The sequence below is a fragment of the Solanum stenotomum genome, chromosome 8, assembly GCF_019186545.1.
Source record: "Solanum stenotomum isolate F172 chromosome 8, ASM1918654v1, whole genome shotgun sequence".
NCBI lineage: Eukaryota > Viridiplantae > Streptophyta > Magnoliopsida > Solanales > Solanaceae > Solanum > Solanum stenotomum.
Genome location: NC_064289.1, coordinates 60,151,242 through 60,164,793, shown reverse-complemented (window position 1 = coordinate 60,164,793; position 13,552 = coordinate 60,151,242). Strand labels below are relative to the sequence as shown.

At 28.8% G+C, this 13,552-nt stretch overlaps 1 protein-coding gene across 1 annotated transcript; it reads right to left on the bottom strand.

Annotated features, from left to right (window-relative positions):
* Window positions 1–8,399: 8,399 nt before the first annotated feature.
* On the bottom strand, window positions 8,400–11,620 carry LOC125872972 (gibberellin receptor GID1B-like). Its single transcript, XM_049553798.1, has 2 exons — window positions 11,241–11,620; window positions 8,400–9,758 (listed from the first exon to the last, which is right to left on the bottom strand). Exons 1-2 carry the CDS (start codon window positions 11,277–11,279, stop codon window positions 8,760–8,762), a joined length of 1,038 nt encoding a protein of 345 aa, XP_049409755.1. The 5' UTR covers window positions 11,280–11,620; the 3' UTR covers window positions 8,400–8,759.
* Between the last annotated feature and the right edge of the window lie 1,932 nt (window positions 11,621–13,552).

The following is a 13,552-nucleotide window of genomic DNA, read 5'->3' as shown; positions in this document are numbered from 1 at the left end:
TTATTTTATCTTATTTTATTTCAAAGGACTAGTAAATATTGCTTGAATCCCTCGTCATTTTCTTTTCTTTTTTCCATTCAACTTAACAAGTTTCCTAATTCTTTTCAAACATGTGTTGCCTTTGACTAAACCATCCTATGGTTTAATTGGTTCAATTTTTCTAATCTTCATGTACCAATACCAAAGCTTGAAAATAAATTTTCATTTTTTTTTGTAGGTTTAGTTTGTTGTTTTGGTTGTATTATTACCTATAGAGGTTATCGATGAGTTGAGTTATCTGTTGTTCTAATCCATCTTGACTCGATCCATTTTGACCTAAACAAATTTTAAATGAATCGAAGCTTGACTCAATAATTTGCTTCATTTAACCTCATTCAAATTTAATCTGATCCACCCATTCAACACCCCTAAAGGCATCTAAGCCAACTTTGAAAGGAAAAGCTTTTGGATCTAAACTTTTTCCTACATGCTGTAACCTTTGGGCCTATGTAACAAAAATTCATTTGGAAGTTGATGGATGGTTCATAGAAAAATGACAACAATTTGGAAGCCCAGATAGATAGTTCATAGAAATAAAAAGGGGATTTTACACAAATCTAGTGTTAAAGAGCTAATTACATCATATTTTTATTCTTTTTTAAATTACAAAAATTTCTTAAATTTGATGGAATCCAAATACATCCCAAAACGTCTCGATACTTCACGTCCCGACTTTGGATACATTCCTCAATGTCCCAATACACCACGTCTCGGTTTCGGATACATCACTCAACATCCCGATACATCGCGTACGTCTCAACACATCACGCAAAATAATGTATCTGATCGATACACATCGCGTAAAGTGGTGTATCTTGAAAGATTGAACCATAATGACACATTCTTATTGATTACGAGTTTATGATATTTGCATGTACTCAAAAACCAAAAATTAGAAAGATCAGAAATATTTTGGAATGAACTTTGAGTTAAAAGATAGATAGCAATAATTTTAAGTTCTTAACTAAACAAATATAGTGGAATACATTAAGAGGAACTCATGGAATTTTACATAATTTTTCATTTTCTTTTAGTATGTATTTAGGAGTAATAAATTAAAGTTAACTTAGTAATTGGATAGTTATAAATGATAGTTTATACTTGCGAATAATTAATATGAGAGAGACCATTTGATTATGAAATATTATTTATATGGCATGGTGATCCTTTTGTAAGAATCGATCGGATATATCACTTTACATATCTTAAAAATAATTTAATTTGGTATGATCATATTTATTGTGTGATCGTGATTTTTTCTTTCTTTACTTTCTTTGTTTGGATAGCTAAAATGTATATACAATAAAACCTCACTAAATTAATATAGGTGGGACTATAAAATATTATTATTTTGAAGAGATATTATTTAATCGATAAATTAATATTAATTAATCTAAAGAGCATTTTGTGATTCAACGGTTAATTTTGATTACATAAAAGTCATTGTATCTTACTAATTTATGTATCATATTTTATTGAATCAAAAACATCTTTAATCTTTTAGCGACAATAAGTATATGCATTAACAAAGAGTGATAATTGCCGCTAAAAGTACATATTTAGCGGTAATTAAGCCATTGTCGTTAATTAGCTGTCGCTAAAGATCATTTTTGGTGTAGTATGATGAAGTTGAAGATAATACAATACCTTTGGAACCAATTACATGTAAGGAAGCACTTATCGCATCTAGAACTCTTCACAATTTTACGGTACAGTTAGAAAAGACAATACCAGAACTTTTGGATGCAATAAGAAAAGTTAGAGATGAGTTTCAACTAAATTTAAATTTTAACAAAAAAAAACACACAGTAGAATCATATTTCACTAAAGTGTTTTAGATATATTTGTACTTTTAAAGAATTATTAATTTATAATATTAATGAAATCATATATTTATATATGGGACTTCTGAAAATATATTATTTTATTATCTTATCTGGGTGATTTTTTCCATTGGCCCAAGTTGAAACCTAAAGAAACTATTATCTTAAAGAGATTATTAATTTGTCGAGTATTAATTTAGTGAGGTTTCAATGTAGTTTAAAGTTGTTGCACTTCTTTCAAGTTGTAAAGTGTACATGTGTAACTTCTTTATAATTATATAAAGTTTTGTACAACTTAATTAAAGATTCATTCCGCGATTTTCCTTTATCATGACTCGTTTTTAAATAATAAATGAAATCGTCTGTCAATATGTCTTAACTAGGCCGTATCGTTGGGATTCATTGCCCGTTTTGTTTGAGTTAGGCCCTCCTTCTGAAACTTAGCAATTTGGTTCTATTTCTTCATTTTTTTCTTCAAAACTCTTTCAAGGTTAGCAATAAGCATTTCTTGGTATTTCTTAACCGTTCCTTCCAACTGAGCAATATGTACTTCAGCCTATTGGCTATTCTTCATACTTTTTTTGAGTTCAACGTTCATATCCGCCATTCATTTTTCAAAAGATGAATTTTTTTTTTCTGGATCAAACTCTTATTCCATATGTCAACCGAAACATTTATATAACAAAAATTACAAATCTTAAATAAACAGAAACACAAAAATCATCAATAATTTATATACAGTAACATAAAATAAGTAAAAAACAAATAATTACCCCGCTGACAATCCAATTAGCTAGTATTTTCTTTACTCTCTTCTCCTTATGATCAAATTTGGGTTGAAATGGCTTTGGTTGGACTATTATTTCAACTTTACATTCAACAATAATCTTTAATTTGGGAGAAGTGGTGGCCGTGATGTAAATACTAATATGCTGCTCTAACGCATCATATTTTGTTACATGATAACTCTTCTCTTTTATCTTAAAAAAATAATCACATATCAAGGTTCGTCTTTTGTAAGAAAAATTAATCATGATAAATACTACTTAATTTTTAAGCTCTTGAAATATATTTTGCTGAGAAATCGAACCTGTGAGTCATTTTGTTTTTTACTTTGTAAATTGAGAAGCAACAAGATGAGGGACAATATATATTAACGTATATTTTGATATTTTGAAGGTGTGAAATCATTACATATGTTATCACCCGATTCATAAATTATAATGTTTAGTTAATACCGATATACTTGATTATTGTTGTAATCAAATATAAAATGTTAGATAAATAAAACTAATGTTTGTTAGATCAATAAAAGAAGAATTAAAAGAGTTAATTATGTAAGTGTTCTGAACGTTAATGAATATCAAAAATCTTAGATTTCGCGCTTGAGCATCATGAAATCATTTTTTATTGAAAATGATTTTTAAAATTTTCTATTACGAATTTAATTTAGTTAGACTTTAAAATAAAATATGATTTTATTTGTTGAATCACTTTATGTGCATTACTTCACTAAAGTTGTATGTTATGGAATTCCATCAAATTTAAACACAAAAAGTATGTTATTAAAGTTATTTGTTATGGTCGATTAATTTTAGTCTTTATATTCTTAGCCAATTCATCGTAAAGTCCTAAATTCCATTGGTTAAAAAAATGGAGTAGAAGTCAAGGAATAGCATCATTGGTGGTTGAGATACATGCACCTACCAACAAAGTTTGAAGTAGTTGTTCTTATCGAATATTTTAAGTTCGAATTTTGAGTACAAAATTATTTTTGTAAGGAACGCTTTTACCTTTAACGTGAGGCTGTGTCGAATATTGAGTGTATTTTATTTTTATCTTTTAAAAATGCATCAATCAACAAAGATTGTAATAGAATAGTAAGAACTATTCACTGATTCTTAACTTTAAATCTTGAGCTCAACAATAATATATTCAATGAAATTTCACTAAGTGGGATATGGAGAGAGTGGAGTGTACGCAGCTCTTACCACTAACTCAAGGAGTTAGAAAAGTGTTTACGAAAGGCCATCGATCGATAGTCATCATTTGAATTCTCTTTTTAACAAGATATTCATCTTTGTCTATTGTCTTTTCTTTACCTTTTTTCTGCAGAAAAATCCAATTAACCTTTTGATAAAATATATCAGTATCTTTTGTTCCCTACTTGCCTTTCAGGTAATTTGGTAGAAAATATTTATGCCATGGTGCATCACTCATGTTCGGTTTTAAAGTATTCTTGAGTTTTAAGTTTGGAGAACTATCGAAAAACATCCTATTCATTTATAGATAGGATGTGTATATCTATATTTAAAATTGTCTTTAAGGAGAAGTGGAGCACAAAATTGATGTCCTACTTGCTAATTAAGTTGAACTTGGAAATATAAGGTGCTTTTTGAAGTTCTTTATCCCTTATTCACTATGTTTAGTCATGTATTTATAATTTCCAGTTTGTAATTGCTCGCTTTTTTGTTGTTTAGCATCAAAATAATGACTAAAGAGTCCATCACTAAAGTTAAGTCCCTATAATTTTTTGTATGCATGCACAAAGTAATCACATTTTTGGCAGCTTTAACCTTTACTTTTATATTGCTGCTACAATGCATCGGGGAGGAGAAATGATTCATATCAAAAGTGACTTTCAGTTGTTCCTTTTTATATATTTATGTCTTTCATGACATTTTAGCACCTCTGTTGTTAGATCTCTCAAAATCAAATATTGATTTCATGTCACTTACTGCAGGTGGCTAGCTAAGAAGATCACCATATGGATCTTATCAACGTACGTAGATTATGCGAGTTCTCATAGAATATTAATTCTAGAATATGATATGGTTATTTAATTCTCTTTGGATGGATGTAATTATATATATATATTGCTCCTTAACATTTAAAGAATTTTGTTATGTAATTTTGAAATGCTTATATTTTTCATATATGATGATTAATTTGTTTCAATAATCTTTCTTATATGTTTGCGTCAATACTTATTGTATTGCAAATAAATAAGCTTTGATCAATTAAATTGGAGTAGAAATAGGATGAAATTATGAGAATAAAAAAAATGGATTAATGGCTGATGCATTAAACCGCCACTCGATTTGCACATATAAATTACGACGGTGCTTAACTGTTGTATTAAACAATTATAACCGCCGTTCTATACGAATTACAATTACAGTGGTTTTGCCAAAACCACCGCAATAATTTGTGACAGACGTAATTACTACGCTTTCTAAAACCGCCAGAAATGAACGTAAATGTCCTTATAAAAACTGTCGTAATTCATCCATTTTTTTGTAGTGCGATTGCATCGAACCTAAGTATCAAAAAAGAAGAAAACATAATCACTAATAAGAAAAGTAGTGTAATCTTTAGTTCGAACCCTAAATATGAAATCGTTTTTATTAAAAAATATATTTATTCTCCCATATAAAGATTTTTGAAACGTCTATTTTTAAAAAAAAATAAAAATAGATACATGAGCTTTAATATTATATGAATTGAACTCAAACAGTCAAAATAATATAAAGTAAAATAAGATGCTGTCAAGTAATATAAGGACAAAATTTATTGTCTTGGTGGTGGGGTTTTTTTCCCTTTAAAAAAAAAAATACAAATAAGTCCAAAATTGTTGTTGTTATTATCATTATTAATTTTATTATGAAAAACATGAAAAACTATTGCCCATTTGATGACAAGGACTTGAGCGTTGTAACCTTCAAGTTGCCCACAATATTATTTATTTTAAAAAAATTAATACAATATGCATCCAGCTGCTAATATTCATAAAACAACAAATAATAGTACGTACATAAGATCCTTAGGTATAGGTCCCCCACCCCTAACAAATGTTTTAACAATCTATATTCGAATTCAATATCTGTCTTAAAATTTTGATAATTTAAATTTATACTACGAGGTATAAAATTAGACTTCTGATTATGGGTGGAGATCATATCACCCTCACTACATAAATCATATGGTGGTTATCTTTAACAATCCTGACCTCAATACACAATCCTTCGTTGACGTAAACGTTCTATCTCCCAATATCAATTATTTTGATTTAATTTATGTACTATCATTTCACATAAAATCAAATAATAAAGTATATATTGCCATATCATGTTTAAGAAGTTGGAGTAATTTGAAAGAGAAAAAGATCAATACATATGATAAAAGTTATGATTAATTAAATGAAAAAAGAATTATGTAGATATATTGTAGAAAGAACATTTTTTTTTAACTCTCTATATATATGGCTCATGGTATTTGATATCTACGAGGATTTATGCCTTTTGTAAAACATAGTTTAAATTTTAACAAATACTATTAATATAATTTTTCATCTGTCTAAATTTTTATAGCAAAATAATAGTAAAAATATATATGCTGCGATTATCAAAATATGCACAATTAATTTTGAACATCATTGTATAAAAGAAATATTAAAACAAAAGAATTACTATGTTTGTTTTGAGATTAACATTATACCAATTTAATGATCTCAAAGCAAAATAATAATAATAATAATAATAACAATAATATATATGACATATTTTTTCCTTAATGAACTATATATATATATATATATTCAAATTAATCTATATAGAGCTATATGCTTAAGTTTATTTAAACCCCGATAACTCTAATATGAATTATTTATACATCAAAAATTGTACTTTTTTTTAATTGAACATTTATCAAAAGTATCATTTCTAACATAAATATAAAAATGAAATTTACATACATAGATAAAAATAAAATTTAAATTCTGAATTCATCTCTATCACGACGTCGACTAAAATAGTTTATAGAATGAGGGGGGATAAAATGTCAATGTCAATCATTTCTTGTATATATCCCAAAATCCAAAAGAAGATGAATGAGCTGACAAAGGAGTATATCAAATCAGCTACAATGATTATATAATTGACAATTACATCCATCTCTCTTTTTTTGTGTGGACACATAGTCTTTTGGCATTGGCCTTTTATGGTCCACTATAAGGTACACACAAAATTGTGACATGTGTTCATTATATTAAACCTTTTTTTAAACCTAAAATGGTTAGATAGTCGGTTAGAATTATATAAATATTAATAATATGGAGTTTAGTTATAACATGAATAAATTGTCTCCTTATCAGCTATAACACGTAATGTTGTTTATGTAAAATTTAATATTAGCATAACTTATCTCCAAATCAACTATCAAACAACCCCTTAAGATGTGTTTAGTATGAAGTATAAGTTGTGTGTTGGGGGGGGGGGGGGGGGGGGGGGGGGNAGGATGGGAGTAAAGATGAGGGGTAATGTAGGATAGGAAAAACACAATTAATGTGAAATGTTATTTGTGAAATTATTGAAATGTTTGACCAGTCGAACATGAAAAAGTTTAAAATATTAGTCTTCATACCAAAACACCCCCTTAATTACAATTAATTAATCTAACTTCACTTTAACTAATATGATAATATAGTTTTCATATGTAGTTGATTATCGTTATCAATCATCATCACTATTATTAGTTGTTATTATGATTCATCATAATTATCATTTGTCATCATCAATCATCATAATTATCAACTGTCATTATCAATCACTACCATTCATCACTATTAACGATCAAATCATTTTTATCCGTCAAGATCTTTTCTATTTCTTAAATTTTGGGAGACATCAACTTATTTTAATTTTTTTATAGGATAAAGGGAAACCCAATTGATGGCTGTCACCTTTAAGCTACACTACAAGGAACTTAAATTCCATAGTGGGATACAAAAGAGAAGCTTTTTAGAAAGATAAAAAAAGGTAAAAAAATAAATAAATAAAAATCTTTTAGATAAACAAAAAAAATTAAAAAAATCAACATCCATCACAGTAATAAATCCACTCACAGCAGAATAAGTTGAAATTTTGGAGACAACATTTTTTGTGGATGATATAAAAGAGAAGTGGAAGATGTAGACATTGATTCTTTAGCCTTTTTGCATAAGAAAAACATTACATGTCAAATCAATAGTCATTGTTTTTGTATAGACTACCTTATTTGGTTTTAATTTAGGATTGTTTAGACTTTTTGGAAAAAGTAGTTAGCACCAAAACTTGTAAAAGACTCAATTCCATAAATGCAAGAAAAAAAAAACTACAATTATTGGAATAATGTTTTGCTTAGTATTTTCTTTTTATCTCTAACAGATATATCGAATAACTCTATTATCAGACTTCAATATATGAGGGGAAAAAATCGAATAAGTGATGTTTGTTCAAGTGGTTGAGCACCTCCATCATCAATCGATGAATTGAAGATTGAATCACGCTGGAGTTAAAGTGAAAACATTATTAATTCTCTTTGAAAATAATTCATATATAACAATCTACAATCTATTTATAATAATAGTAGTTCCTATCGTATTAGTGTAAACACCAAGTGCGAATAAATCATAATTGCAATTACATGAACTCCAACTAACAATATCTTGATGGTGAGAGTAGGAAAGAAGATCAATATTATGGCTCATAGCTAGAAAAATGCAAAGAAAATGAACAAACATTTTTATATATATATTCCTCAAACACAACATACAAAGTAAGTTGACAACAACATCATATTCTGAAAATTACAATTCCAACAAGTTACAATTCTCAGGCACCAAGAGAGCTAACTTCACCTAAGAAAACACGTTAAATCGGGCTTTAGAATCAAGAAGATCAAGCGAACGACAACCTTGCAGACGATGACTTGAAGGTTCGAACACTTGTATCACCACAAGAGTGAAGTAAGTCTACATATAACTAAACACCATTCTATTCACTACAAAGAAACGAAGAAGAAAAAAGCACGAGTGACATATGTCAAGCTTTTGTTATGTATAGCTGAAGTTAACTTAATCTATGAACAGTTAGGATGGATGAAGTTCGTTATCTCGTCCATGAGGCAAGGAAAATGATCGTTGTTTGGCAAGAAATAGAAACCGATTGTTGCCTGTTTTAGATACAAGAGATTTACCTCATGCCCCGAATTCTTCAAACCATCGACATATGCCAATTGCCAATCCTGACTAAGATCCAAACCAGCCACCACGACTAGACTCTTTGGAAACTTTAGTCCTTTGAGGTTTCTACTCCTTGAGCCAAATATGTTACATGCTGGATGATCTCTATCTTCCCCTTCGGGTAGATATGCCCTCCAGTACCAATCCCTGTCTTGTACGGTAACAAAGTATTTCCCGTCCAATCTCTTCTCAGATTCTGTCCTGTTTTGCCCACCAAACATTGGATGAAGATGTATATTACCTAATACTTCGACACCTGCTTCAGCAGCCATTACCGCAACGTGGTGAGCAATATTACCACCCGAACTATCACCAGCCATATAGACATGGACTTTCGAGTCCTTCCCACTTTGAAGCCATGTCCTTGATTTTACCCATTTTAGAGCAGCCCATCCGTCATCGTACGCACACGGATATCGATGTTCTGGAGATCGTCTATAGTTCACAGAAACAACAACAGCCTTGCAAATCTTAACAAGGCGGCGGCAAAATGTATCATAAATAGCACTATTGGCTGAGGAATGAGTAAAACTTCCGCCGTGGAAATAAATTATAACAGGAACAATTTCCGTGGTGCTCAAAGGTTTCTCTAGCTCTATTTTACCCCAATCAGCCTCATTTTCAGGAGCAGGTCGATATATTCGATTAAGAAGACTCGTCACACGATCAAATACGTCAAAAGAATAAACACCATCGACCGGAATCGAGTTTGTAGGGACCTTCCGGTCTATGAACTCAGCTAAATCACGATCAAACGTGCCATCAGGACGACGAAGCATGTTGTAAGAAAGCTTGAAATTGGATATAAGGATCCATGTATTAAGTGGAACCACCCTCTGCCAAAAGAGATATAATGCATAGTTATTACAAAAAGATCTACCGATAGAATGAACTATAATAGACATCTCCTCATGACACTAAAATCAGATTGATGATAGCCAAATGATTTTTATGATTTCACAAAGGAGGTTAAATCAGTATAAACATGGCAAAAGAAACACATGTATGACTAAGCACACACATTCACAGAGCTCATATCATAAATTTAGTACCCCTCCGTTCACTTTTACTTGTCACATTTGGCTTCTTGAAAGTGAAACTGCATGGACTTTAGGATTTATTTTTTCATCATATTAATAAGAGAAGGATTACTTGTAGTATTTTTCATATAGTTTTCGACATCAAAATTTTAAATCTACAGTATCAAATTAATCTGATTCACTTTAGCTTCGAAGATTAATCAATTGACTCTCGTGAAACGAAACTTGACAAGTAAAAGTGAACAGAGAGAGTAGTGAACTCAGGGTCTGGTTTCACAAAAAACTTCTCTCACACATAAGTAATCCCTATAACAGATCATGAATCAGATTTTGGGTTTACCAAAAACTCAGTTTTCCTTACATACCTAAAGTCAAACCTCTATATCAGATTTTGAGCCTAAGCTAAGAATCAAACAAAGCATGTCAAATCATATACATATATAAGTAGACCTCAAATCCTAAAATCAATAGTAAAGATTCAGCCTTTGTCCCAAATCATACTTTGGTTTCTCAAAGAAAATAACTCCTACACAGAGTGTCAAACTCTCTAAAGTATTGAATTCTCAAGAAACTCACGTTTTCTTTGAACACCTAAAAAGTCAAACCCCTATATATGATTATGGCAAATCATATGATATGCATAAACAGAGGTCAAATCCAGAAACTAATGGTAAAAGATTCAATCTTTACTCTTAAGAAAAACTCAAATCTTTCTAAGACACCTAAAGTCAATCCCCTACAAATAGATTAACAAGCAAAATGATCCCTTCATTAGCAAAAGACTGACAAAGTTCACTACAGAGATTAAGGAGAACACAAATTGATAAAAAGGGGCATTTAATTTAATTAGTGAGAGCCATGACTATTACTCAAAAAAGAAGAAAAAAATCAAATCTTGAAAAAGCAAAATGTGATCCCTTTTTCCTTGGTGGTAGGGAAGGGGAAAATAAGGTGGGGATTGAACATGGAAGTAAAAGTTACATAACCAACCAACTAAGCTACTAAAATTTCTCGCAAAATGATCCCATGATTAGCCAAAAAAACCAACTAATTAATACCACTAACAAAGTTCACTATAGATTAAGGAGAACACAAATGAACAAAAAGGGTACTTTAAATTCATTAAGCATTAATTTCATTACCCCCAGCCATAACTATTACTCAAGCAAACCAAGAAGGGTGCAAAAAAAATCAAATCTTGAAAAAAGATCAGTCTTTTATCGCTCATAATTTGCTGAGAAACTTAACTACTAACACAAATAGAAAAAAAGGGGTTACCTTAGATTCATTAGCATTAATTTCATTACTCCCAGCCATAACTATTCCTCAAGCAAAACAAAAAGGGGCCAAAAAAAAAATCAAATCTTGAAAAAGATGAGTTTTTTATCTGTCATAATTTGCTGAAAACTGACCCAGAGGAGTCAGTTTGACTGTTAATTAGACAAAAGGGTATATGTAAATAATATTTATATACTGATTTATTGATTCCTAGTTTTTGGGTTTCAATCAGAAAAGAAGAAAAGACAGTTTCTGAAACAAGAACAGAGAAAAAAAAAATAAGACAAAAGAGGTATAGAGAAGAAGAAGATGAAGAGGAAAAAATATAGAAAGAAAGTAAAATTTAAAGCTTAAAATAGAGATAGAGATGGATGAAAAGAGAAGAAAAAGACAAATGAAAAGATGAAGAGAGAGAGAGAAAAGGGGTCAAGCACAAAGGGACAAAAATGGTGGAAGAAAAAAATGAAAGAGACGACAAAAGCAGGCGGCCGAAATAAACTGTTCAATGGGACCCAACTTTTTTTTTTCCGAGATCAATTTACGGCTTACGCTCACCTAGACTAACTTTACGAACTTATCATATTTTCGGGATCAACTTACGCTCACCTCGATTAACTTTACGAACTTATCATATTCTTATCAGCAAATATTATGTACTAACTATTTATAACAACACTAGAATAGATATGAAGAAATCACCTAATAATATTATTTCTGATGAAAATTCTCTTTTATATATTTATGAATATTTTATAAGAAAGTACCAAAAATAATTTTAATTTTTTTTCTATGATCATACATTTTTATAAATGATACAATTTATAACAACGTTTTATAATAATAAAAAAGAATTAAATCAAATTTTCATATTAAGTTAAATTTATGTTCTCTACAATATTTCTTCGCTATAATAATTATTTTATCTACTATAAATTATTTATCTTATTTTTGTTTTAGTTATTTATAAAATAAAATTAAAGATCATTTTAGTAGATTTTATGTATTCTCAGTTTAAGCTATAAATTTTTTTAAAATTATATTAAATTAAATAAATAAAATAAAAGCAAAAAAATAATAAATATTCGAACAAACAACATCGTTATATTAAATTTATGTATACTAGTAGCTTGTTGGTGGTGTAGATTATTAATCTAAAATGTTTTATTCTTTTCCTTTTTTTTTCTTCAAAAATCTGTCCTTTTTAATCTAAAAAAAAGTTGATAAAGCTTAACCCTGGCCCTTCCTTTTTTCATGACAAAAAAAAAGGCTAATATAGACCTTACTTTAGGGATCTTAATATTCTTATTGATTGGAGAATTTCTTTTATCTATCTAATCGTAATTATTAATAGTAGCTATTATTAGTACATTATAAGTATATACGATTAATAAAATGAGCTTTTATCTAATATTAGTACTCCTATATTTAATAATAAAATTTATTATAAATATATTATTTAAGCGAAAGTTATTAAATTCGATGAATTCGTATTCTTCATATCGAGTAAACGAAAGTATAAATTTGAATTAATAAAATTTCAAAGCAGATATTTTAACGATTCAAATTTATAACTTATAAATTACATGAAAATAATTTTATCGTTCCTTTAAAGCTTGACTTTTGATACCAAACAATTAGGGAACGTGTATGTATATATGATGTAAGTTTGATTGATTATCGTATATGTGCACAAAAATGGTTCAATATAGAAAGAAATCAGATGATGATGATTAAGTAGGACCATTAATGAAGTGGATACAAACTCAAAATATATGGTCTAAATTATAATAGAGGAAAAAAATATTTGATAATTTATTCTATTTTAATTTTAATAAGTAGAGTAATTTGAGTAATGTGTGATGGTATATATATAGAGAATAGTTAAGATAAGTATAAGTTGATTTTGAATATTTTTTATTTCTCATGTTTTTCGAGTGAGAAATTATTTTATGTTGTTGTTTTTTTACGTGATACATTTTTATATTTAATTTATTCAAGGAAACAATTTAGTGATAATGAATGCAAATTTTAGAAGTAATGATTTAAATTACGGAAGAGACAAAAATATTCGATAGTATTTTTTTATTTGTGTAGATTTTGATAGACAAAATTATTCGGTATGTGTTTTGATGTGAAATAACAAATATCTCATAGAATATTAGAATAGTTAAGAATTAAGATATACATAAATTAATTTGGTTTTTTTATTTTATTTCTCCAATTTTACCAATTGAGATATTGGTTCTTGTCATGCGTATTATCTCAAATTTTGTGATTCACTTTAAATAAAAAATTTGTTTTATATTTAAAAT